We start from the raw sequence: 25,583 nt of genomic DNA on the forward strand, positions 1-25,583 counted from the left end.
GGGAGGGGGGAAGGCTATTTCCCTCACCAATTATAATCAGAGATGGAAGCAATCTCTCAAAAAATTTTGTTCACCACATATTACTTCATTGCTTACTTTGTCTTCAATTTTAAAACAAAGCTGATCAGGTTTTATTTAGTAAGCACATAGTCCGTAGTCTAAAACAGCCATATGCACTGTTCACAGCCAAAAGCTCCATATCCCAGACTCTAGCGTGGAGATCATCAGGAGAAAAAGCGTCGCTGTTTCAGGCTCTTCCGCTCTACAGCTTTTCTGATGCAACAGGTAGTGTACACCAATTTTTGTTTGTTTTGAATTTGCGATTTTTCCGTATTTTTAAGTGAATTCATATCGTAAAAAGGTTCAAACGGATGGCACTGCACTGGGAAACTGGAATCCAACAGGAGAGTTTGTATTGGCCGTTAGTATTCATCACTTCCACGAGAATTCAGACAGAACCTGTCAACTGTGAAGTTAAGACACGTCTGTGTGCACTGGTTAAAAACGTACACAGGAACCAAGGGCATAAAGTATGCTGGTGGTGTTTCCTTTGAACTTGTTTTATGCACTGCACAAAAAACAACAACCTGGAGTACACTACTTAACATTTGGCAAAGGTGTAAAGCTATACTTTGAACCATACTGTTTGAGCACTTAATTAGCCTACCTCACATTCCCTAAGCAACAAATAAGTACTTGGCAAGTGATGCAAACTGGATATATGTCAACCATAATAGTTAAACCTAGGTTCCCTAGGGGACAGAGTTTGTACATTTGAATGAACAGGTTAGCCAAAGAAGAAATGGGTAATAACATGTATGAGTTTTCTGTTGGAAAGGACGCAAGACTGTAAATTATACCGTATTTATCCCCGGCAAGCCGCTCACAGCGGCACGCGGTCAGAACTGCTGTGTTGGTGAGCTGCTGACAGTGGCTTGGGCACATTCCTTCATGATGATTTCCACATCGAATTACTTTTCAGTAATTGCCAAAAACAAGTCTCATTTATCGGGATTTCATTCGTTATATGAAGAACTATCAAAACAGGTTCACTTGTTTTGATTTAATGACCAATTTAGGGACGATTTCATCATTTTTAGATTGAGTACCAAAAAAGGCCCCCCGCAGAGTGGGTTTACCCCCCTCGGAAATGAAGAGTTACCATTGAGTTAATTCCTAGAAATTATCAGAGCAATCATCACATGCAAGAAACGGTCCAAATTGTCCAAGACTGCCACCCATTGTAGAGGGAAAAAGAGGTTGTCTAAGATAGGACATCCTGGACAGCATTATTATAATATTTTTTAAAATGCAAAGGGGTGGTGAAAAGTGGTCATGTGTGCAGGTGACTGTTTTATACAGGTGAACGCAACAGCAGGTTATATGGTATTCTATTTTGGCAAACTGACTTTTTGTAAAATTTTTCCTTTTCATATTTTGAGAAACTCATTTTTCCTCCCACTAAAATAAGCAAATCCTATGTTCTCTCAGACACTAAAAAAGAGGGGAAAACTTATAATCAGTCAATAAAAGGTGATTAAGTTTTCTTATTTTAAAACAACAAAAATAGAAAAACATAAAACATGCATCCAATGATAAAACACATGTCTTCTCTTACATCCCATTTATAATTTCCACTTATCAGATATTTTCAGTATTTCTCTTTGAAAACATTTTCTGATCAACAAGCAAAGCATAACACTAGGAACATTATAGCCTATGTATACTAATGGGGACTGCTTGAACTGAAAACAGTTTATCTGAAAACAGGGGAAATCTGAGAGACAACGGAATCCCTGTTTTTTCTTTTTACTTCTTGGACTTTGAATGAAAGCCGCTGATTAGCTGAAATACTCTTATTTGAAACTGAAAAGAATTTCCGGGGTTATGTCATCTAATTCTTCGCTAGCAACTCCTGAAAAAAATGCAAGACATCAAGTTATAGTTATATGAGCTTCAAGAAAACAAAACAGAAGAACGAGACTCGAGAACCCACGTGTGCTAACTGTGGACCAAAATACGAATATATATGTAAAGTGACACTAACAAGGATAGCCAATGTTTGTCTGTCGTGCAACCTATGATAGGTCATGGTCTACTGTCTCTGTGAAGCTAGTTCACATACACATGAGCATGTGCATGGCATGTGATGTGAGCCATTGTGGCAGTTCCCAGAACAAAACAGAATCAAAATAAAAAAAAAAAAACAGAGGGCTGATCATGTAAAATTCATTGAGGTCAGTGTCAGTTCAAGCCTGTATCATATATATGAGTTCAGGTTCTAGAGCTCATCATACCCATCCAGGCGGCTTCGGTCCAGCTGATCAAGAAGTTTCATCTCTGTTTGCTGCAACAACCCTAGTTGGGCTTTATCGGTATTGGAAGACAGACTGAGCTCTGTGTACAGGCGCCGTGTCTCCTCTATCATGCGGAACAGGCTCTTCTCTTCCTCTTCCTGAGAACACACCACAAAACATACACAGAGCTACTTGCTTTGGAAATGTTCAAAAGAGAAAAACTGAAAATAGTATCTGAAATGCGGTGATTGTAAATGGAAAGTAAGTGAAAGTACATTTTTTAAATAATTCAATGTATTAGAGGTATTTTGACTAGGATAAAGACTAAACGAGCCTTAACTGTACATTAAAATATGACTTTTGATTCGGCTGACCCACTATATTCTAGACTGCTTGACGGAGTAAAGAGTAAAAAGAAGCACATTGATACTATAATTGATCATTTAGTGAATGAAAGCAGCAAGAATAAAAACAAGAAAAAAACAGGGAGAGAAAAGATGAGGGACCTACCAGTGGCATTTTCCAACCACCCAAGGTTAAGAATGAGACCAAATGCACTCTCAAAGTCAGCTCAACAAAGCATGATTTTCCATCTCACTAGTCCACACCTTTCAACTATTATGGCATGTCTTTTATTTTAAAGGTCCTCTCAATCCTTAATTGCTTAACAAACTCTCCGTGGGTGGCTGGAGGACGCCACTGGTAGGTTCTACTTCCTTGCTTTTCATCTGTTGTTTCTGTCCATCTGTCTTATTTTTTCCTAGCACTAAATGACTATGGGGGATCTCGTGGTCTAGAGGTTAAGGTGTACGCCTCTCATTCAATAGATCCTGGGTTAAATTCGGATAGCAACGGAAGATTTTCTTCTGTCACATCCTTTCCTGCTCTTTTAACAATGTCCAAACGTCTGCTTTTGTCTCTACTTTCTGCCCCCACCCCTTCACCTTCTTTACCCCCTCCTTTGGGCTCCTGACTCTTCCTGCAGCCTTTCTACCACTACTCCTTGGCTCCTTCTTACTGCTGTCTTTCAGCCACACCCCTTGACCTTATGGTAGGTAAGATCTTCACCTAGCCTTCTCAGGCAAAAAATCTCGGAAGTCTTGAGTGAAAGTAATGCAGGTTAAAGATCCGTTGGTGGTCCAAAATCGATTACAGTAGGCTTAGGCCTCCACCGCACAAAATTCAAAATGTCCTACCAAACTGAAAATGTTTAAAGTGTCCCGAGCGCTCATATGACCTTATGCAGTTGCGAGCGCAGTAAAACACTTACAAAAAAAAAAAGACTATTAAAGTGTTGATGTGCTTCTCTTGACTCCAATCTTGTATATGTTATATACACAGCCTCCAGTATGTTATGTACACAGCCTCCAGTATATGTTATATACACAGCCTCCAGTATATGTTATATACACAGCCTCCAGTATATGTTATATACACAGCCTCCAGTATATGTTATATACACAGCCTCCAGTATATGTTATGTACACAGCCTCCAGTATATGTTATCTACACAGCCTCCAGTACATGTTATCTACACAGCCTCCAGTACATGTTATATACACAGCCTCCAGTATATGTTATGTACACAGCCTCCAGTATATGTTATGTACACAGCCTCCAGTATATGTTATATACACAGCCTCCAGTATATGTTATATACACAGCCTCCAGTATATGTTATATACACAGCCTCCAGTATATGTTATGTACACAGCCTCCAGGAGCAGGGATGAGAAAGCACAATATGAATTATCACATGTACGCAGACGATACACAGTCATATATAAATCTGTTCCACCATCAGATGTTAAAACCTTGCTTACCACCACGGGTCTGTGCATTGATGACGTCAAAAAATGGATGATTGATAATAAGCTCCAGCTTAATGAAAATAAAACTGAAATTCTTTTATGTAACCCAAAGAAAAGCCATATCCCTGTAGACATTGATCATATTTGTACTGAAAATAAAAAACTGTATTTTACTGATAAAGCAAAAAATCTGGGAATGTATTTAGATTCAAAATTGTCAATGGAACATCATATCAATTATTTATGTACCATTTTATTTTGTGAATTGCGTTGAATTGGTTATATGTCTATGTTTTTGAATGAACCCTTGCTGAAAACGCTTGTGTCATCTTTCTTGTTTTCACGCATCGATTATTGCAATGCTTTACTAGCTAACAAACCATATACTACTCTTCACAAGTTACAACGTTTTCAAAATCATGCTGCTAGGCTTGTACTAAAGAAAAAGAAGAGGGATCACATTACTCCCATGTTAAGAACATCGCATTGGCTTCCCCTGTCAGCTGGAATGTCATATAAAATTGCAATATTATGATATAAATGTGTCAATAACAAAGCTCCCTCGTATCTTAGTGATCTCATCCAGATTTATGTTCCATCTAGATCAGTAAGATCAGGCGATCAGTATCTTTTCAGAGTTCCTAGAAAAGGGGGTAAAAAATTTGCTGAAAGATCGTTTGCCCACCTTGCTCCATCAGTTTGGAACTCTCTTCCCCAACCCTTGAGACATAAAACATCTGAGTCTAAATTTAAAATCTTTAAAGACACATTTAATGCCATCATTTTTATGTCAGTAGATTCATGTTCAGTTCAATGTTATTTAAATGACTATGTATACATTTACGTATTTTGCGAATAGCATTGTGTATATTATTCTATTAAATATGTGTATGTGCTCATTTCGTAACGATGTGTAAGCGTGCGCATGTGATAAGCAAATAGATATGTGTGCGAGTGTGTGTGTTTGGTGTGCATGTGTGTGTAATGTGTGCGTGAGTGTGTATGTGTATGTTTGTGTGTGTATGTGTGTGTGTGTGTATGAGTGTGTGTGTGCGTGAGTGTGTGTGTCACGTGCGTGAATATTGTTTGTACATGCATTTATGTAAAGCGCCTAGAGCTGTGTTTACACGGGAGTGGGCGCTATAGAAATGACCTTCATTATTATTATTATTATTATTATTATTATTATTACTACAAACACATAAACTCTGTTGGAGAGTCAGCATGTAAGGAAATCCTGCACGGCTTCTTTAATCTGACCAGCCCCTGAAGCTCATAAGATATGTGAGGCAGCGTGATGGAATCAGGCTCTCGCCAATTTGGGGGCATGTAGAGTTATTGGTATCATCTTAAAGCTTGTTCACTTGTCTTTATTTGGATGAAAAAAATATCCATTTATCTAGAATACAAGTCGAGATATTTGCAAATGAAGGAGGTGGGGGTCACCTGTTTTCAGAGGTAAAATTGGTGAGAAAATGGCCTCCAAAGATTAGTTATTTCCTTAGTTTAAGAGTCTGTGGTAACTGAAAATTTACATTTTTTGTGCCTTTAATCAACGTTTTTCAGAAAAATCCACACGGAAATGAGTTTTTTAATGGGCATGAAAGGTGTTGAGCCAAAAAACTAAAATTTGATAACAATTCACAAACCTGCGGAAAAATGCAAGTTTCTTCACTTTGATTATTTTGACGAGAGCCTGATACCACCACACTGCCTCACATATAATAACAAAGAAACTCTCATATAACTCACCTTGGGATTTTTCCTGTCTACATGCACCAGTAGTAACGATAAGGGGATATCCTCACTGTAACTGTTTTGCATTTGCACAGATCTGTAACCTGAAATTTGAGAAAATGACACACCTGTAAAGGTTACAGAACTCTTATAAATGCCATTCTTTTTTAGAGAAGAGTATATGTGTGTCATGACACCAACTGATCAAAAGAAACAAAAATTTTAAAAAACTTACCAGCTACGCCTAAACAGCAGGACAACAAAGCTCAACGAAGTTTCTTAAACAATGGATTTAGCTTTTGTAAGAGTTTTACGGCACTTGCAAACACAATAAGGTCATATTAGTGCCGAAGAATAGATGTGGTACAAGAGAGTAACATACGCGAAAAAGAAAGAGGAGAGATCAGGACGATGGGTGTTTGATAGGAAAGAAGGGAGCAAACCACACAAGAGCACCCGCCAACCACCCACAAACAATGGACTGCATTCTATGACATTTTGCAAACACAGGCAGTCAAAGGGCTTGTCTTATAAGAAATGTTTTTATGCCCCCATCAACAAAATTTAGATCATTTAGGAGGTGGGCTTTGACCCTCCCTGTCAGGACCAACCCAGGCAGAGAGGGATACAGCATCCTTGCAAAAAGACTGAAATACTCTTAAAAAATTCTCCCCACTCGGGAATCGATCTTAGGTCTCCTGCAGGCGTTGGCGTAGTGCCTAATTGCCACAACACAAGTGCCAGTTCACAGGGCTTGCTCATTTTCAAAAAGAAAACATGAAAAGAGGATGACTCACCTTGCTGTATGCATCTGAGAGGGAAGGTGGCTTGACTGATGTAGGAACCAGCGTTCACTTCATTTCCTACTTCAAAGCGAAGGAAGGCCAAATCAGGGCATGAGATGTTAAAGACAAACATCTCATTCTTCCAGGTTGGATTTAAGGCGTTCCCATCTGTGGAAGAGAACAAATTTGAGGTGTGCAAACAAAATGAGTTACTTCTTGCATATCGTGAAAGGAGATATCGACTGAAAAACAAAACAGGGGTCAAATTTGTAGATTTTCAACTGACGCCATTTTCTTCAAGATTAACTGGTCTTTCATAATTTCATATTTAAATATTGTGCAAACTAAAACTATAAAACTTGACATATCTAAACCCATGGGGCTAAAATCCGAGAAGTAACTCATTTTGTCAGCACGTTTCACAAATTCTGTGTTTGATATATAGTTTGTTTGGTTAAGTAAGTGTTTTACGGCACTCGCAACACAATAAGTTCATATAAGTGCTGAAGATTAGAAGTGTCACTAGAGAGTACTAATACCAAAAAGTAGGAGGGGAGATAAAGACGATAGATGTTTGATAGGAAAGAAGAAGCAAACCACACCAGAGCACCCGCCAACCACCCACTTTGATTTATCGACAGACTGGTAACTAAAGTCACAGATATCATAACACTTTGGATACTTTCACAACCAGTCCCATCTCTGCTTCGCCCGCTGAAGTCCACAGACAAACTTGTAGATAAATTCTTCAAGATGCCCAAAAATATCAACACAAGATCCTGAGTTGCGTGGACAAAACTAGGCTTCCTTTTTTCTTCTCTTGGTTGTAACTGAACTACAAGAAGCTTCCTGCCTCCATACGTACTCAAAGGCCACATCTAGCAGTCACTACAACATGTGTAGCTCTGAGTAGGAGCTCAATACTGGGCGAAAATGGCGATGGATGGGTAATCGCAGCAAGAAAGAGTTGAATTAACTTGCTTGGAACTTGCTTCTTATTCAGGTGAATTGTAAAAAGTGATATGTTTACAAATTTTATGTCTTTAATCTTTACTATGAAATCGCCAGAGAAGCAAACAAATAAGAAATAAGTATGAATTAAAACAATCAGGAAACGACAAATGCAGTTTTTGGGACACCTCAATAGACATAAGGGTCTTGAAAATCTAGCTCTCACTGACTAAATTGAGGGCAAGCGAGGCAGGGGTAGGCCCAGAACAACATACTAAGGGAACCTAAACAAATGGATAACAGGGAAAAACATAGCTTTTTTGAGAGCACCCGAGGAAAGTTATGAAAGGAAAACCATGATCGCCGATGTCTGTGGCTGATCTGGCACTGGATGATGATGACGATGATGAATTAAAGGGGTCAAACTTGAGAATTCCATGTATCAATCAAATATATGTGTTTGTTTTTTGTGCAAGTTACAACATCATCTTTGCACATTTTTATACGTATTGGCATGGTATTTTTTTAGGATGAGGAAATGAATAAGGGTATTAAAAGCAGAACTAATTTATAAACACATTCATATTACATAAAGACTGAAATTTCAAGGTTAAACTGAAAGTTATAAATAAAGAAATAACTTTTCTTAGATATTGGTGAGAAAACAGTAACATGTCAACATAAGGAGAACCCTGCTGGTTTCTGAGAGGGGAGTGAAGATAAGGAAGGGCCGCACAAAAAGTATGAGCAGAATGGGACAGACTTCAGATCTTGGTTCGAGACTCACCTACTATGCTCCTTTTACCTCTGCAGAGATCAATTAATCTGATCTACCTTCAGAGTAGGCTCCGTATCTTGAAACAGTCCTACTTATCAATATCACATACAGGGTAATAACTTTCATCCAATCATGAGTCTTTCCATTCAATACTGCTAAACCATGCTCGCATAACATCCAGCTTTTACCCAACACTAGAACAATGAGAATGTATGAAGAAGCTATCATGTTACGATTATACAGAGGTCAGAATCCTCTCACCTTTGCGTAAACTCGTACGCTCTCTCTGATTGTCCAGTGGCAGTCCCAGAATTTCCACAGCCACGTAAGGGTGTACAACTCCGCCCGAGAAATCTCCCAGAGACAAGTTCCGACCTCCGAGGACTCGAATCGTCAGCACGATGCACTCAACTGAGCCAGACATGGACACCAGGTTCCCGGGGTTGTAGTGGGTATTGTTCATGAAGCTTGGTTTCAACACGTAGCCGCATCTGGAAATTAGAATAATTGTTAAGGTCTTCCATCCCGCTCTCTTGATGGACATCATTCAAGGGACAGGATGCTTTGACCCACATTATCAGGGACAATGCTATTCGTATCCCCGCCTTTCCCCACAACATGGGCCCAAGGCGTACATAGGAGATTAAAAACGCATTCATACTAAAACCATACAAATTCATCATACAATAAGGGCTAAGAGGGATAAAGCTTCTTAGTAGAAAGATACAGCCATCCAAAAATACTTCCACATTTGGGAACTGAGTTCATTTTTTGGCAGACAAGGAAAAGGGCTGAATCATTTCACCAAAGAAGCTGTACTGAGCATAAAACATAAATCAGACACAACATCAAAGATATCGAAATTCAGAGACAGGACACTGAGATCATATAGTATATATGTGAATGACATTATAGGAATGGACCTGCCAAGTACATAAAAAAACCCCAAAAAAACTTTCATTTATTTATTGACTCATTATTTTGTTTTACTTTTGTTCAGTTTTACACGAAACCCACTTTTTTTCTAGCAACCAGCAGATCATATCAAATTACAAATACACAATTCCATGCCAAGCTATGTAAGTATTGGTCATTTTCTATACCCAATTTGCTTCTTCTCCAGTTGCTGCACACATGTAGATGAAAAATCAAAGTGTTCAGGATAGCACTGGTTGCGAATCAATCCAGGAATTTTTGCTAAAAAGATAAGCTCCTACACTTGGGCAAAGATAGTACATAACAAGATGGTTCACTCAGCCAAAAAAGTGTCTGCCGAAAGTCCGCTCTTTGTTTCAGATGGCGCTGTTTTGAAGCTCTCTTTCGTTTTTCCAGAAGAAGAATAGGAATAGCACCTCCTTGCGTGCGCAGATCGACTGCTGTTCATCAGCAGTTCGGGTTCATTCAGTCCGGAGTCTTATTTTTTAAATATTTTAATGACCTCTCACCTTTCATTCTAAAGTCAAATTAACCGTTTCGCACTTACAGCGCCCGTATGCGAATGCGCCGGTGACCCCCGCTCATCCCTATAGCGCCCGAATACGCCCGCCACGGGGGTGTTTGTTTCGTTGCCGCGGGAGGCTTCTACTTTTACTATCATCAGAAGTTTCACTTAGCTATCTTTAGAGAGGAAGAGTTCCGGTTTACTATGGTGTTTTTCTTGTTTCGCTAGCACAAAGAGTCACTTTTTGAGCGGGAACAAAAGTCGGAATAGATTTTAGTTGTAAACAGGCCATCGTGTCTCTAGGATGCATGGGCGCAAAGCTGCCCGATATGAGTACGGCAAAACCAAAATAAAAACACCCAAAGAAAAGTCTTTTAGGTGCTTTCAAGTTTCCACCAGAGGCTTCAATCTCTGTGAATGTGTTGTATTTCTTTTGTGTGGATTACCTCTTTGTCAGTGGCAGAAACTTCGTGAGTTGAAGAAATGTATACGAGGTCTAGATCTAGATCTAGACTCGTAATCCAAGACACGCATCTCAGAAAGACCTCTCATACCATTTCATACTCTTCTATTCCTCTTATAATTTTGTACTAGTAATTTAGCTCATTAATTTTCCTTTCAGAAAATACTATTTTCATCATTTTTGGTTGTGTTTGTGATTTTATACAATTTTTTTAGTAAGGTACCCCTTCAATTTTCGTGGAGTTGTTGCCCTTGTCTAAAGGATGGGGGGCCACAGCTGGCCAAGCCTGCTAAGTGCGAAAGGGTTAAACGAAAAAAACAATCACTCCTTCCTTGGAAGAGGTTTTTTGTCAGCGTAACCATTTCAAAAAAGCGTTTTTCCTAAATTTATTCAAAAACTTGCTAGTTTCACTTTGATTTTTTTAAACACAAGTAGGGTAACTCTGTTCGCAAAGGGTGCGCATTTGCGAAGAGGGCACCACTGAATTTTGAGGACACTTTTTTAATTGGCTCAAAGAGAGGAGTGTCCCCTCTTATTATGTAGACTCTTTGACTTAAGCAAGCAAGCTCTCTGCTGTCCAAAGCTAAAAGACCTTTGAACATACGAACCTCCTGAAATCACGAAAGTGAGTTACACATCTACTTACCTTCCATTTTGGAGAAACTTTGCTTGGTTCAGTTGCATTCCTCTATCTGGAGTCTGGTAGTTCAACGCAACCATCTGGCACCCAACATTCCATTTTGGCATAGGATCAAAGTTTGCAGAGTTAATTCGAGTCGCCTTGGGGTATACTCTGCTAATCTGAAATTGATTGTACCTTGGGGGGACAAAAAAAAGAAAATTATTGACTTGTATGTTCATCTCTCTTCCAGTCCTCCTTCAGCTCCCAAGGACATCCGCAAAAAAAAAATCCAACTCCTTCTCTTTCCCCATACTGGAGAGTACAATTCCTCCTGCATCTTTTAAATAGTGATGTGATTGACGACAAACTGCGACAATCGACAAATTGTTGACAAAAGGAAATCGTTGTCGACAATTAGTCGATAAAACAAGGGAACGAACTATGTACTTATTTATGCTTACATGCGAGTATACCCTTCTTGATGCCGGCCACATCTCGCCGATCAGCAAGAACGACGAACTTCCACTCCCGTCACAAACGCCGATCGGCGATGTTTACCTCCTAGTTTTTTTTTATTTCCCCCAAAATGCTTGTGATGGCAAGGGTTTTTATAACATGAGCCTCGTGATAGCCAAGTGTTAATTGCCAGCCCCCATGACATTTGATTGTAAATTAGAGTAATAAACAGTTTGTAGAAATTTGTCGACAACGAGGTGTATTTGTCGACAAAATATTTCAGTTGTCGACAATTACATGACTACTTTTAAATTGTTACTAGAGGTTTGCTGACGGGACACGTAAAGGATTAGCTGAAGTGAGGATCAAGTGCGCACAACAATTACAACATTTATCTTTAGAGGTCTTCCAAAACGGAGCTAAAAAGAAACAAGCACCCATTTTCATCCTCATCAAATGAAAAAAAAGGTCAACTTCTTCACTCAGGAAAAGACAATGTCGAGCAAAAGCTGAATATCTCAACTAAAATTTTTTAAAACATGTTACAAAGAATAAGGATACATCCTTGTTTCACTTAAACAATATAAAATTACTGTTTACCAGGTAGGTATTAAAATTTTTAAAATCATTTGAGATTCAAGAAAGGTTATATATACCATCTTGACATATGCCACGATACTTTCAGACTTACAACACAACACTACAAGGTATGGGAATAACTTAACTTCTTATATGAGGCGTAACTACAAATTTGAGATAAAATCTGATATTTAAATACGTTGAGCACCAACAAAGGTTTCGTAAAGTAGATGGACACCCTTTCAAAATCGTAGAGCAGTAATAATAATAACAATAACACCAACTGTGCAAGGGTCCAAGACACACAACAGGCATCCAACAAATCTTAATACAAAAATGTTTAGGGTTTAAAATCTTAACACAATACAGTGGGTGTCGCATTCAACGAGGTTGCCGGGACCGGCTTGTTGTCCTCGTTGGATCTGACCTCTCGTTGAACGTGAGTAAGGATAAAGAAAAGAAAGGAGACAAGTTATTATATTACACCATGTGCCAATACCAGTAATCAAAACAGTTGTTCCCCATGACGATGAAAATCTCAAACAGCGTGTTTGAGCTGTGTTCTGACCGTCATTTCTGCATTTTCTTTTCCGGAACAATTCTCGTGTGGAAACATACCCTCTCACATCTAGGCCTAGATCTACTCTAAATAAAATGAAGGCGGGAGCTTGGATTTTCTGATCAGGGGCAGAAAAGAAATTTGAAAAAAATTAAGGTCTTGATCTAGACCTAGGCCTACCCATCCAGATTTCATCCAGTTTCACACAGCCCGCATCGTGTTCCCCCCCAACCCCTCCCATCCCTATCATAGGCTAACCCTCGCCCTTCCTCTTGGCTTTGGGGTCAATATTAGGAGGCACACAAGATCTAGCAATACAATGTGTTAGGAATTGTGAATGTGCCTAGTGCCTCGCATGACATGGAGAGAAAGGAGAAAAATTCTTCGCTTTTGGGGCCGTTAATTGCTTTTATTTGGTAATTGCGACATCGCTGAAAGCAACTTCGGTCTGTTTGCAACCTCGTCGGAGCTGACGTACATTTACAAAGAGATATAGAGAAAAAAATCGGGGACTAAGGATTGCCTCATTGGAGCCGACTTCTCGTTGAAAGTGACCTTGTTGAATGCGACACCCACTGTAGACATAAGAGGGAGTTTGCATAATAACAAAATGACCCTCCATGATATTACCATTTCTTCAGAATGTGCCATAACATTCACTTCTTGGCTGCATGAGAAGCACTAAGCCTTGAGTACTATCAGCCAGCAGCTCCCACACAAAAGGAAGGTACAGTAGCAACAGAGTAGCTGTAGCCTCCTGCAGCCCATCTCACAAAACAGTAGGCTACACAATTCCACAGCTACTCACAAGAGAAAAATAAATTTCAGAGATACCAAAATAGATATTAACCCTATCCGTACGCCCTGGGGTCGTATTCTTCGCATTTTTAGAATACTTCTATTACGAAGATCTCTTTGAACCTTTCAGTATTTTTCAAAAAAATCATTTTGACAGACTGCTATGCAAAGTGTACGGATCGGATTAACGAGTAAATTTCCTCTTTGAAAAGTGGTGGCACAGAGTTCCCCACGTCGTATGGATACGATAGTAAAACACGAAGTACGGATAGGGTTAGATATCTTTCAGCAAAACGTCTTGTAGACCTAAAACATAGAAGTCTTACTGAATGATTGTCTTGTCATCTTTGCCAATTTTCTCCTCACTTAAGGAAGACATCTCACAGTAGCGACCCTTCCCTGGGGACAAGAACAGTGTGTCTCAAGCACTAAGGATACTGGAACTGATCATTTCAAGGCTAGAGACCTCTTAATCAATAAAAAAGAAAAAGTCAACAAGAACTGCAAAGTTACTTAACAAAAAGAAAAAAGAAATATCCTTTTTTTAGAAGAATTTTTACTGTGCTCGCAACTGCATAAGGTCACATGAGAGACAAGGGGTGGATGTCAACAGAGAAGTCTATACAGGGAATCAGGCTTACTCTGCTCGCCCCTCTCTAGCTTCAACAGCACAAAGTCTGCTTCGACTATCAAGGCACCCCGGACATAGCGGGTCACAAGAGAGTGACAAACATACATAAGAAGTAGAGAAATGACGATAGTAAGCATTAGGAAAGAAAAACCAGCAGTTCCTCGTGCGCAGTTCAGGCACAGTCATGCGCATGACATTGATGAATCAGCCCATTTACGTTTCTACTGTACATAAGAACATGTCAATGCCCCCCCCCCCCCTCTTTGGGAATGGTCAGAAGATATTTCAGTCAGTAGCACTGCCGGGGGGGGGGGGGGGGGGGAAACAATATCCTATTGGCTACCTACAGGACTATAGCTACATAAAGTTTGCAGCCTCTATAACAGCCATAATGAAAACAACTGGTTGAGTTATATTGTAGTACACAACAAGGTGACACAGTCATGGCCACATTTTGGTAAGGAGTAGATAATAATTATGAACGACAGTAAAATGCTAAGAAAAGAAGAAGCTGACAATACCATAGCATGCACATATAAGTTTTAAACAGAATTCAAAGTAATAGAGTACAGAGAGCAACCCATAAATAAGATAGCTAATGCTAAGAGAAGGAAGAACCATACATATACTGGGCACAAACTATGCAGGAAATATTTTTAAACATTATTAAAGAAAATATGCATTTTTTAGGTTTCATTCACAGAAACACAGGCACAAACAATTTACTACTTTCACTGAAATATGCCCCTATACTAGTTTGTGGCAGAAATCAGTTCAGAAGCATAATCACCAGTAACTGTTATAAGCATTGTGCCTGCTCACTTTGGAGCTGAGATATGGGCAGTGTAAATGCAGTCCAAAATTATTATTGATAGTGGTAACATAACAGGTTCGGAGTCAATACATTCAGCCACCTACTTGCTAGGTTATAAGGGACAGCCTGACAATAGATCACCATGTCGGAGAGCTCTTGAGCAATCTTCTTTGACCTTTCTTGCTTCTGTAGCTGCTGAGCCTGAAAAAAAAGAGACTTGGCTGACCTTCATACAGCAGATAAAATTCTTCAACCTGTTGGCCATCAGCTTAGTTATCTTTCTCTCTCTCTCTCTATCTCTCTCTCTCTCTCTCTCTCTCTCAGGATAAACCATAGCTTTCAATAGGTCTAAATGTTTCCATCTTCATTCTAGGGATCCAAAAAGGTTCAAATTTCTAAATATTCAGTTGAAACTGTCTACGTCGGTCATCCATTGTCAAGGAGAAAAGTGGCAGTCTTAAGACAGGTGACTATCTTACGCAGTGTTATTATAGTGTAAAAAATATACAAGGGAGGATATGGGAAGTGGATGTTTGTACAAGTGATGTTTTTTCAAATATAGGTGACCATTAGAGTTAGAGCAGGTTCAGTTATCTAAGTAAAATCAAAGGAATGCCATCTGCAGAGTCAGACAGGCTGAAAGCAAGCAATTCTGACAGAGTGCTTTATCACCTCTTCTCCCAAGCGCATAGTTGAGGCCTCCACTTGCTGGACCCAAGCTTCAGTCTCTTCCTTACAGGTACATCCCATCTCGATGGTGCCGGGCATGTCACGGTGGGTCACCATGAAGTAGTGGACACCGTCCTTTTGTCTGATTGTGGTTTCTGATGTAAGCAAACAAACCCAAACACACACTCAAGGTTAGTTGTAGTTTAGTCGTAGTAAAAGTTTTATACGGCATTTGCAATGGAAATAGGTCATAAAAGTTCTGAAGATTAGACTTGTTACAAGAGAGAATCATACAAAGAAAAGAAGGAGGAGAGATCAGGATGATAAATTTTGTTTGATAGGAAAGAAGGAGCACCAGAGAACCCCTCAATCACCCACACACTCAAGGTCAAAGACAAGCCCAAACACAAGCCTGATTACAGACACACAACAATACACAATGAGACGAGAGTACAAAAGGCTAAGTAGTAAGTAGTAAGTCTTAGTGTTTTACGGCACCTGCAACACAATAAGGTCATATAAGTGCCGAAGATTAGAGGAGTTACAAGAGAGTAACAAACACAAAAAAGAAGGAGGGGAGATCAGGACGATAGATGTTTGGTAGGAAAGAAGGAGCAAACCACACCAGAGCACCCGCCAACAACCCACGCAAAAGGCTAACAGCGTCAGCTACCAGCTTGCCCCACTCCTCAAACATCCTAACATCCCTATTGAGACCAAAGCCGAGCTCATTAACTCTATCCTCATCCCCACATTGACCTACCAGTGCCAGACATGGACCCTGACCAAAAGTCTGGAACGTAAGATAACCACCTGCGAGATGAGATGTCTAAGGAGAGCCGTCAACAAAACCAGACGGGACATGGTCAGAAACAACAAGATCAGAGAAAAGGTGGGAACAACACCTGTCCTCCACTACATCCGAAGGCAAACAATCAGGTGGTTTGGACATCTCACACTTATGGCACCTAACCAGCTTGCCAGTAAAGCCTACTACAGGAAAGTATCAAGGTACAAAGCAAGAGGAAGACCAAGAAAGACCTGGGTCCAGGGTGTAAAAGATACCCTGAGAACATTCAATATCCCACCCAGCCAGGCCATCAAATTTGCTAGAGACAGGAAGCTCTTTCTCCCCTCGGCGCCCTAGAGGTACAAGAGGACGGATAAAGTAAAGTAAAGTAAAACAACAACACACGCACACACACACACACAAACATACGCGCGAATACCCACACACACCAACAGCCATTCACATTGCCAATCAGCTATTCTCTCCCCTCTTCATCCAAAAATTTCAATTAACTCCCTTGAGCCCATAAGGTTTGGTAATCTGACCCAGAATATAGTTCTCCGAGTCCTGTAGAGCCTATTCATCTGAGGCTAAACCTGTATGTGTAGTCCAAGAATGAGGATTCGGAAAATGTCAAGGACCTAAGTTCAAAAGGTTAAAATGTCCAGTCAGGCATGGAAAACTCAAACAGGTCGGGGATTGACTAATGCATCCAACATATCCATAATTCGGGTTAACGAACTAAGAAAAGTTAATGAGAAATGATTCGAGAATGGCAAATTGTACAAGCAATCCGCAATTTTGAGTTTTCCGCGTTGGCGTTATCTGTGCCTGCTTGTACTTCCACGATGGGTATTCAAACTGTTACAAGCATAATCAAACACTGAGATAGAGTTACGGGCCCATGGCACTAGGGGGCGCTGAGCGGGCTGAACAGAGTTGCTGCCCATGGCACTAGGGGGCGCTGAAGAATTTACTATAAAGGCAGGGTGGGAACTCTGCACATCCCCTTCCCTCTCAGTAGTTGAGACAGCAGTGGCAGACGGTTCGAAGCTGCCGATGAAGTGACGTCTGAGGGCCCGAGGATTAGATCTGAGCCGGCCAGTGTACACCACTCAGTGCCTCGTGGAAGCCAAATTAAATTTTTTTTTTTTTTTATAGTAGAGGGTTTTATGGCGCTCGCAACTGCATAAGGTCATATGAGCGCCAAGGGGTGAGTGTCAACAGAGAAGTCTTTACAGGGAATCAGACTTAGACTGCTCACCTCTCTAGCTTCAACAGCACAAGGTCTGCTTCGACTATCAAGGCACCCCAAAATAACAGGTCACAAGAGAGTGACAAGCATACAAAAGAAGTAGAGGAAAATGACAATAGTAAAGATCAGGAAAGAAAAAGCAGCAGTTCCCTGTTGTAGATCAGGCACAGTTATGAGCATGACATGAGTCAGCCCATTTACAATTCTACTATGCTTGAACGAGAAATGTCCCCCCTTTGGGAATGGCCTAAAGACACTTCAGTCAGTGAAGCCAATTTGACCCATCAGTATTTTTGTGTCTGTATATAACTCAGCAGGTTGTTGTTGTTGTTGTTATTGATCCAGCAACATCTGGGCTCTCGCCCTTCTGTCCAATGCCATGTAGTGATAAGTGCAGGTTTGCTGCAGTTGCTGTAATGTTCCGTAGAGTGTGTTGTCGAAGTTAGGTCTCGGAGGGAGAAGGGTAGCTCTGATGTCATTTAGGGCTGTACAGTGGAAAAGGTGATGTTCCACTGTCTCATATGCATAGTCACACAAAGGACACATTGGGGGAAGTTCTGGTTTTACTCAGCAGGTAAGAACAGCCTTTTCAACCTTGCAGTAAGTCACCAGGCCAGTAACAATCATCATTTACTTAACATCAGTGATGAAAAACTCTGCGTCTTGTCCACTTGAAGACTTTGGAGTCCCTCGAACAACATGTGCTGTACATGATCTTTTCCGGGAAACAGTTTTAACCCTTGTCCTGCGGGGACCAGGTTTATGTCGCCCGATGCGTTCTGGTCCCGAGTCAGTCTAGCCCCTGGCTTAGCGCACGCGCACCGAGCATCATCTCACGTGAAATTCGGGTCCCGAGTCAGATCCCCATTCACGCAGGTCAAGTGTGTGTGCGTCAGTCTGCTTGAGTTTGTGTGTGTTTGTGGCCTTCTTCTAGAACCGCCTGCACTGGTTCGTAATCGAGGCATACGTCTCATTCAAAATACGCCAGGTTGGTAGCTCTAGATGTTCGTCCAATGAAATTATAGAAGAAATTGACCCACTTAGACATGAGGAGCTCGAAAGGATAGTCAGGAAACTAGACTTCCATTTTTCTATACAAAATCTTTCAAATGAGCTTGATTTTGTATGAAATGATACTACCTGATGTCTTGTTTGACAGTTTTGAATACCATTGTGCAGGTACAAAGAACAATTTGAGAGCAAAACATTTGGAAATTGACCTATATTATCCCCTTTCGAACCTCAGGTCATTCATAACAACAAGAGCGTCTAAAAAGGTTATTCGAATGGGCGTAACTACTCGTAATGTCTTATCAGCTTGTGAGAGGGGGTTATTCATGTGTTTGCAACACTTTATAGATAGAAAGCTATGAAAGATAGAGCGTTATTTTCTTCGTCGATTAACACACTCCCACGGTATTTGTGGCGAAAACACACATTTCCCGGCGTGTACGCTGTACACCAACAGTACACACTGAGTGACCCCGGCAGCCTGCCTGGAACGTCCAACGTAATCGGTTGCTGATAAGATTCGCATCTCAGCACAGATGCAGGACAAGAGTTAAATATTAAGCATAAGGCAACAAAGGGGTTAAAATGTTTCGCATTATTAATCTTTAGTGTCAAGAAGCCCCCATGGGGTACATAACTCAATTAATCTTTAAATTTGTGAATCTACTGGTTTTCCCCCTGTATTCTTCAGTTTCATGTATAATTACCTATATGGCAGAGGGAGAGCTGCAGAAGGGCCTCGTTGGGTGCCTCTTTCTCCTGGCCATCAGCCGCGTTATCCACAATCTGTACATAGCTGGCTGGAAACAGTTTGTCCACATTGCCCGCGTGATTACCTCGCCACCTGTGGGGGAGATAAATGAGAGGGAGCGTGGTGAAATCAGGGTCTCGCCAAAATAATCAAAGCGAAGAAACTTGCATTTTCCCGCAGGTTTGTGTTTTTAAAAATCAAATTCTTATTTTTTGGCTCAACACCTTTTAAGCCCATTAAAGAACTGTCATTTTTGAGTGGATTTTTCTGAAAAATGTTGATTAAAGGCACAAAAATTGTAAACTTTCAGTTACCACGGACTCTTAAGCTAAGGAAATAACAAATCTTTGAGGGCCATTTTCTCACTAATTTTATCTCTAAAACAGGAAACCCCCCCACCTCCTTCTTTCGCAAATATCTTGACTTGTATTCAAGATAAATGGATATTTTTTCATCCAAATATAGACAAGTGAACAAGCTTTAAGATGATATGAACAACTCTACATGCCCCAAAATTAATGAGAGCCTGATTCCACTATGCTGCCTCACAAATACATTTCTGTTACAGACATCATCCCCATGTACTTTTTCTCCTTCAGACACAGAGTATTTGTTTGTTTATTGGAGTAGATGAAACTTATTGACACAATGTTTAGCATTTCGTATCGAGAAAAAGGCCTCACTGACAGAGAGGAACAGAGAACAGAACTAGGACCCACCAGTGGCACCTTCTTTAGCTTTAGTAAGTGTTTTACGGCACTTGCAACACAATTAGGTCATATAAGTGCCAAAGATTAGAGGTGTTACAAGAGAATAACAAACGCAAAAAAGAAGGAGGAGTGATATGGACGATAGATGTTAGATAGGAAAGAAAAAGCAAACCACACCAGAGCACCCGCCAACCACCCACTGAGGCACCTTCAAACCACCTGCTATGAGCATTTGATCTGGTGGAAAAAGCAACAACAACAAAAAAGAAACAAAAAGAAACAAAATAATCTTGAGATGGTACACATAGCACAAAATATCACGCATGCAAACCAGAAGATAGATGCTCACAAGTGGAACACCACTGTCATAGCGGATGCACCTCCCGTTGCTGAACAGCAGGTCTATTTATTTGTCCCTAACCTGTCATTTCCAGAAAATAATATGACAGTTTACAATATATTCATCTTGTGCTTAACACACTTTTTCTTAGCCAGACACTCCAGGAGGCCATTTCTATTCTGTAGGCAAAAACCGTATTGTACCATGAGCAGAATCTCAGAAGCAAATGCATCACACCAACACTGAAAGTGACAACATTACAAGTTCTGTAAAAAAATTGTTTTTATTGAAGTCTCAAATCAGACCATAACTTATTCCACACATTTGACTGTGGTTCACATGTGTTATCTCATATTTTTTATAAACCGAATAGATTTCAGTGAAATCAGAATGTGCCACCTCAACTTTTCTAATAAATTCTAGTGAAGCCAGTAAATCCCAGAATATTATAACAATTGATTTTGTGAACCCAAAGACAAATTTCAGAGTAACCTGTGAAATGCACTCTATCTTGCCTGCCTCACCCCCTCATTAAAAATGTTCCAATTACAATTTCATTTCAGCCCACAGATTTAACCATAATTTATTCTGCCAACAAGACTGCCACTTTTCTCCTTGACAATGGATTACCGACGTAGACAGTTTCAACTGTATATTTAGAAATTTGAACCTTTTTGGATCCCTAGAATGAAGATGGAAACATTTAAACCTATTGAAAACTATGATTTATCCTGAGAGAGAGAGAGAGAGAGAGAGAGAGAGAGAGAGGGAGGGAGAGAGAGAGAGACAGAGAGAGAGAAAGAGAGAGAGAAAGAGAGAGAGAACAAGCACTGTTCACACACTCAAGAGGGCGTGGCTTACCAAGGCTGGTCCAGAACGACGACGTTAGTGATGTATGACCCTCGCTTGAAGGACAACTCATCTTTTGTGGTGGCGTGGAAATCATACAGAGCTTTAACTGTCACCTCCTGGAAGGCATCAAAGAGAGGGCAATGAGGAAGGCATCAAAGAGAGGGCAATGAGGAAGGCATCAAAGAGAGGGAAATGAGGAAGGCATCAAAGAGAGGGCAATGAGGAAGGCATCAAAGAAAGGCATCAAAGAAGAGGGCATTGTTCAAGCAGAAATTCAGATGCATGTGTAAGGCAGCATGGTGAAATCAGGCGCTCGTCATAATAATGAAAGCGAAAAAACTGGCATTTTTCCGCAGGTTCGGGAATTTGTATCGCCTTTTTCTTATTTGGCTCATCACCTTTCATGCCCATTAAAGAACACATTTCTGAATGGATTTTTACTGAAAAACGTTGATTAAAGGCATAAAAGATGTACATCTTAGGTTTCTACGGACTCTCAAACTAAGGATATAACTGAACTTTGGCGGCCATTTTCTCTTTAATTTTACCACTGAAACCAGGCGACCCCCACCTCCTTCAATCGACAATATCTTGACTTGTATCAAAGATAAAAAGATATTTTTTTCACTGAAAGCAAGGCAGATGGAGAGACTTTAAGATGATACCATAACTCCATATGCCCAAAAATTGATGAGCGCCTGATTCCACTACATCGTGACACATTTGTTTTTATTTGCTTTTTAAAAAAAGAGCTTAAGACATTTACCATTGTGTTCACAGTATGGTAATGGCAGTGTCCACACCACACACAGGGATTCCCCAATCACACTGTGTTCACAGTATTGTAATGGCAGTGCTCACACCACACACAGGGATTCCCCAATCACAATGTGTTCACAGTATGGTAATGGCAGTGCTCACACCACACACAGGGATTCCCCAATCACACTGTGTTCACAGTATGGTAATGGCTGTGTCCACACCACACACAGGGATTCCCCAATCACACTGTGTTCACAGTATGGTAATGGCAGTGTCCACACCACACACAGGGATTCCCCAATCACACTGTGTTCACAGTATGGTAATGGCTGTGTCCATACCACACACAGGGATTCCCCAATCACACTGTGTTCACAGTATGGTAATGGCAGTGCTCACACCACACTCAGGGATTCCCCAATCACACTGTGTTCACAGTATGGTAATGGCAGTGCCCACACCACACACAGGAATTCCCCAATCACATTGTGTTCACAGTATGGTAATGGCTGTGCCCACACCACACACAGGGACTCCCCAATCACATGGTGTTCACAGTATGGTAATGGCAGTGTCCACACCACACACAGGGATTCCCCAATCACACTGTGTTCACAGTATGGTAATGGCTGTGTCCACACACAGGGGTTCCCCAATCACACTGTGTTCACAGTATGGTAATGGCTGTGTCCACACCACACACAGGGATTCTCCAATCACACTGTGTTCACAGTATGGTAATGGCAGTTCCCACACACAGGGATTCCCCAAACAAAGAGACACCTCTAAATAACATCTGCTTTTTATAGTGGCTTCCCTTGCAAACAAAAATAATTTGGGGGGGGGGGGGGTACGAGGGGAGCACTACAGTACGATAATCAAATACTGAAGTAATAGTTTTAGCGCTCATTGGAGTGTAGGTCAGTCGGTTTGAAAAGTTGAAGGATGGCAAAGCAATCGTATACACAGCTGAGAGGAGATGACTGAGCTTATTATATAAGAGTAGCAAAGAAGTTATTGAAAGTATTACTGCATCAGATGACATTTACTTTGACTCTCTGGCTCATTGACACCACACACCCCAAGTCCCCAATCATTCCAGATGCAGTTTTCGTTCCAAATTGTGTGATTAGCAAGGAAGCTATAGAACATGCGGCTACAGAACATGCGAACAAATTTTGCTTACATCTCAAATTGCTAGGTCTTATCCCACCTCCCAAGGTGCAGGGTCTTCTTTTGTTTTTGCTTAAGTATGAGTTTTACAGCACTTGCAACTCAATTAGGTCATATAAGTGCCGAAAATTAGAGGTTTTACAAGTGAGTAACAAGCACAAAAAAGAAAGAGGAGAGATAAGGATGATAGATGTTTGATAGGAAAGAAGGAACAAACCACACCAGAGCACCCGCTAACCACCCACTGGTGCAGAGTCTGTTAAACACTGATGAAACACTCCTGGGGAATAGCACTTTATGCCAAAACGAGTACGTTCGAACAGTACATCGTTCGTAATTTCCCTCGAACTCTCGTACTGTGACACCTGCTTACCATCGCACATTTTTTTTCTGCTAGTCAGAAAAGATAGAATCAGTGATGCGGGTAGGACTTGAGAACAAATCAGTGACAAGTGATCTAAATACGTGAGGTCACAAGGTTTGACTGTAAAGAAACAATATTCCTTTATGGGGGTTTGGCCTCCGGCCTCTAAAATGGCTCCTACTATCTCTCAAACATTCAGAAATCTTTGCTAAAGGCTACAGACCTGTTTCTCACTCTGTGGATTAGTGTAGCAGTCTTCGGAATAATACAGTTCCTGAAAGAGAAAAAAATAACATGACAAACAATAAATATACTGTGGGATCTAAAATCTACAAAGGGGCTCGACAACTGCAGTAATCTGGACATTATTAAAGATGACCCTGGTTAGAATTTCACCACAGGGACAATTAGGATCAAAACCCTCAAACCCAACATGAAATTAGCAAGCACAATGTGAATTTCCTCTGTTTCTATATTTAATGCACTAGGCCTGTCATCATTAACGCTGCTTGATTTTGAATTGTTCAATCTAGGTTCTATATCTTATAACAAACTGAATTGAATCCGTTGCACTAGATTCACTGACAGCCGCATCCAAATTTGTGGGAAACTAGAGCATTTTTTTTATAGGTAAGTAAGTAAGTAAGTAAGTTTATTCAGTGTTTAAGGCCACTGGCCCACATCACATCACACAAAACACTCAATAAATAAAGTTTCCATAATGAATAAGTACAGGTTGTGCACATATCCCTTATCATGAGTCAAACATTGAATATTTCTGTCACTGGCCCGAGTCAGGCTGGGAGGGATTAACAATTTCCTTTGATGGACAAAGTGTGAACAATAGAAAATAAAGCGAAATTCATCTTCAATTTCATGAGAGTTACACCTCTCACATAAGGGCGAATTAGTTAATTTCCACCGATAGAGATTGTTATTTAATGGAAGGCTATGGGTTTTTAACAAAGCTATGACTCTTCTGGTACAATACCGTGGGAGGTTGGTGATATAATCAGCTGTTTCTTGAAACGAAATTGTTAGAGAGAAAACATTATATTTGCGACAGATTTCTTCCTTTATGTTCTGCACAGAATCTTTTTAGATAATTTTCCCCCCAAGGACACCAACATCATCATTGTGACAAGATTGAGGAAAAACGATTGACTTAGTAGGACACTGTGCTAAAATGAAATGCACATTGTATTGGTCAATAACTGATAACTAGATGGACATCAGTCTTTTATATTCCAAACTGAACTCTAGCTAAACCAATACATTTAATATGTCATTGTTAATTGTGGTCACAACACATGTGCGAGCTGACACAAAACATTGAGCTGATGAATGCTCACACCTGTAGCTTGACACAGGGGTTGTGAGAGTCACCATACATATATTTTTTTGCTAGTTGATTTCCAGGGTTTTTTTCTTCCTTCTCCCCCCCCCCCCCAACAAAACAACAACAGCAAAACAATCTCAGCAATTCTGGTTCCATAAATTTTTACTTTAGTCTGTACCATTCTGTACCTCCTCTTTTCCTCCCCAAACAAAGTTGTACACACACACACATACATATATATATACGCAAAAACACACACACACACACACCAAGCAGTCGGCAATGAAACCAACCTTGCGTAGCCCATCACACGCTAAGCGGCAAAGCGGGCCCGCCACGTCACGGACTAAAGCTCAAAGAGGAAGTGCTATACCTTGGTAGGGGAGAATCTTTGCCACAACTCTGCATTTCTGTTTTAAGTAACTTTGTCACCGGCTTTCCGATGAATAATACCGTATCTAGATCTAGTACTAGATCTAGGTGACCGGCTCTGAGTGGGCACAAAAATGCTAGCCACACGAGGTCGCAGAAATCCCCCATGGGCCAGTAGCAGTAGGCTAATCGACCGAATTTGTTCGAGTAGCAGAACGCACGCTAGCACGGGCCGTAAAAAAAAAAACTATCAAAAAATCTTGTTCAAACTCAAAGAGGCAGACTCTCCAGATTTTCCTGATGGCTCCACTGCCAGTGAGGTCAGTGTTTTCAAGCTCACAATAATAGTAAGCATTAAGCCAGTGACACAGCCTTTCAGTGGGTGGTCTCGGGGCCCGTGTCCTTGAGTCAGACATGATAACAATATCTCAATAAAAACATGACGCTGCACAATGGCAACCAGCAACGGCATT

General features: G+C 40.6%; 1 protein-coding gene across 3 annotated transcripts in view; it reads right to left on the reverse strand.

Annotated features, from left to right (window-relative positions):
* Positions 1-25,583, reverse strand: part of LOC101852285 (1-phosphatidylinositol 4,5-bisphosphate phosphodiesterase gamma-1) — an 84,704-nt gene that overhangs the window by 3,143 nt on the left and 55,978 nt on the right. For 2 of the 3 annotated variants that reach the window (XM_013089401.2, XM_035972990.1), the window contains 11 exons: positions 23,623-23,673; positions 21,110-21,216; positions 19,155-19,291; positions 15,395-15,546; positions 14,827-14,923; positions 13,604-13,676; positions 10,910-11,080; positions 8,621-8,850; positions 6,643-6,798; positions 5,861-5,949; positions 2,298-2,455 (listed from right to left, as the gene is read on the reverse strand). In XM_013089401.2, coding sequence (XP_012944855.1) covers positions 2,298-2,455; positions 5,861-5,949; positions 6,643-6,798; positions 8,621-8,850; positions 10,910-11,080; positions 13,604-13,676; positions 14,827-14,923; positions 15,395-15,546; positions 19,155-19,291; positions 21,110-21,216; positions 23,623-23,673 — 1,421 coding nt within the window. Of the gene's footprint in view, positions 1-1,394; positions 2,456-5,860; positions 5,950-6,642; positions 6,799-8,620; positions 8,851-10,909; positions 11,081-13,603; positions 13,677-14,826; positions 14,924-15,394; positions 15,547-19,154; positions 19,292-21,109; positions 21,217-23,622; positions 23,674-25,583 lie in introns of those variants that run through there. The other variant, XM_035972989.1, reaches the window with a different exon arrangement.

The sequence above is a fragment of the Aplysia californica genome, unplaced genomic scaffold (assembly GCF_000002075.1).
Source record: "Aplysia californica isolate F4 #8 unplaced genomic scaffold, AplCal3.0 scaffold00943, whole genome shotgun sequence".
Classification (NCBI taxonomy): Eukaryota; Metazoa; Mollusca; class Gastropoda; order Aplysiida; family Aplysiidae; genus Aplysia; species Aplysia californica.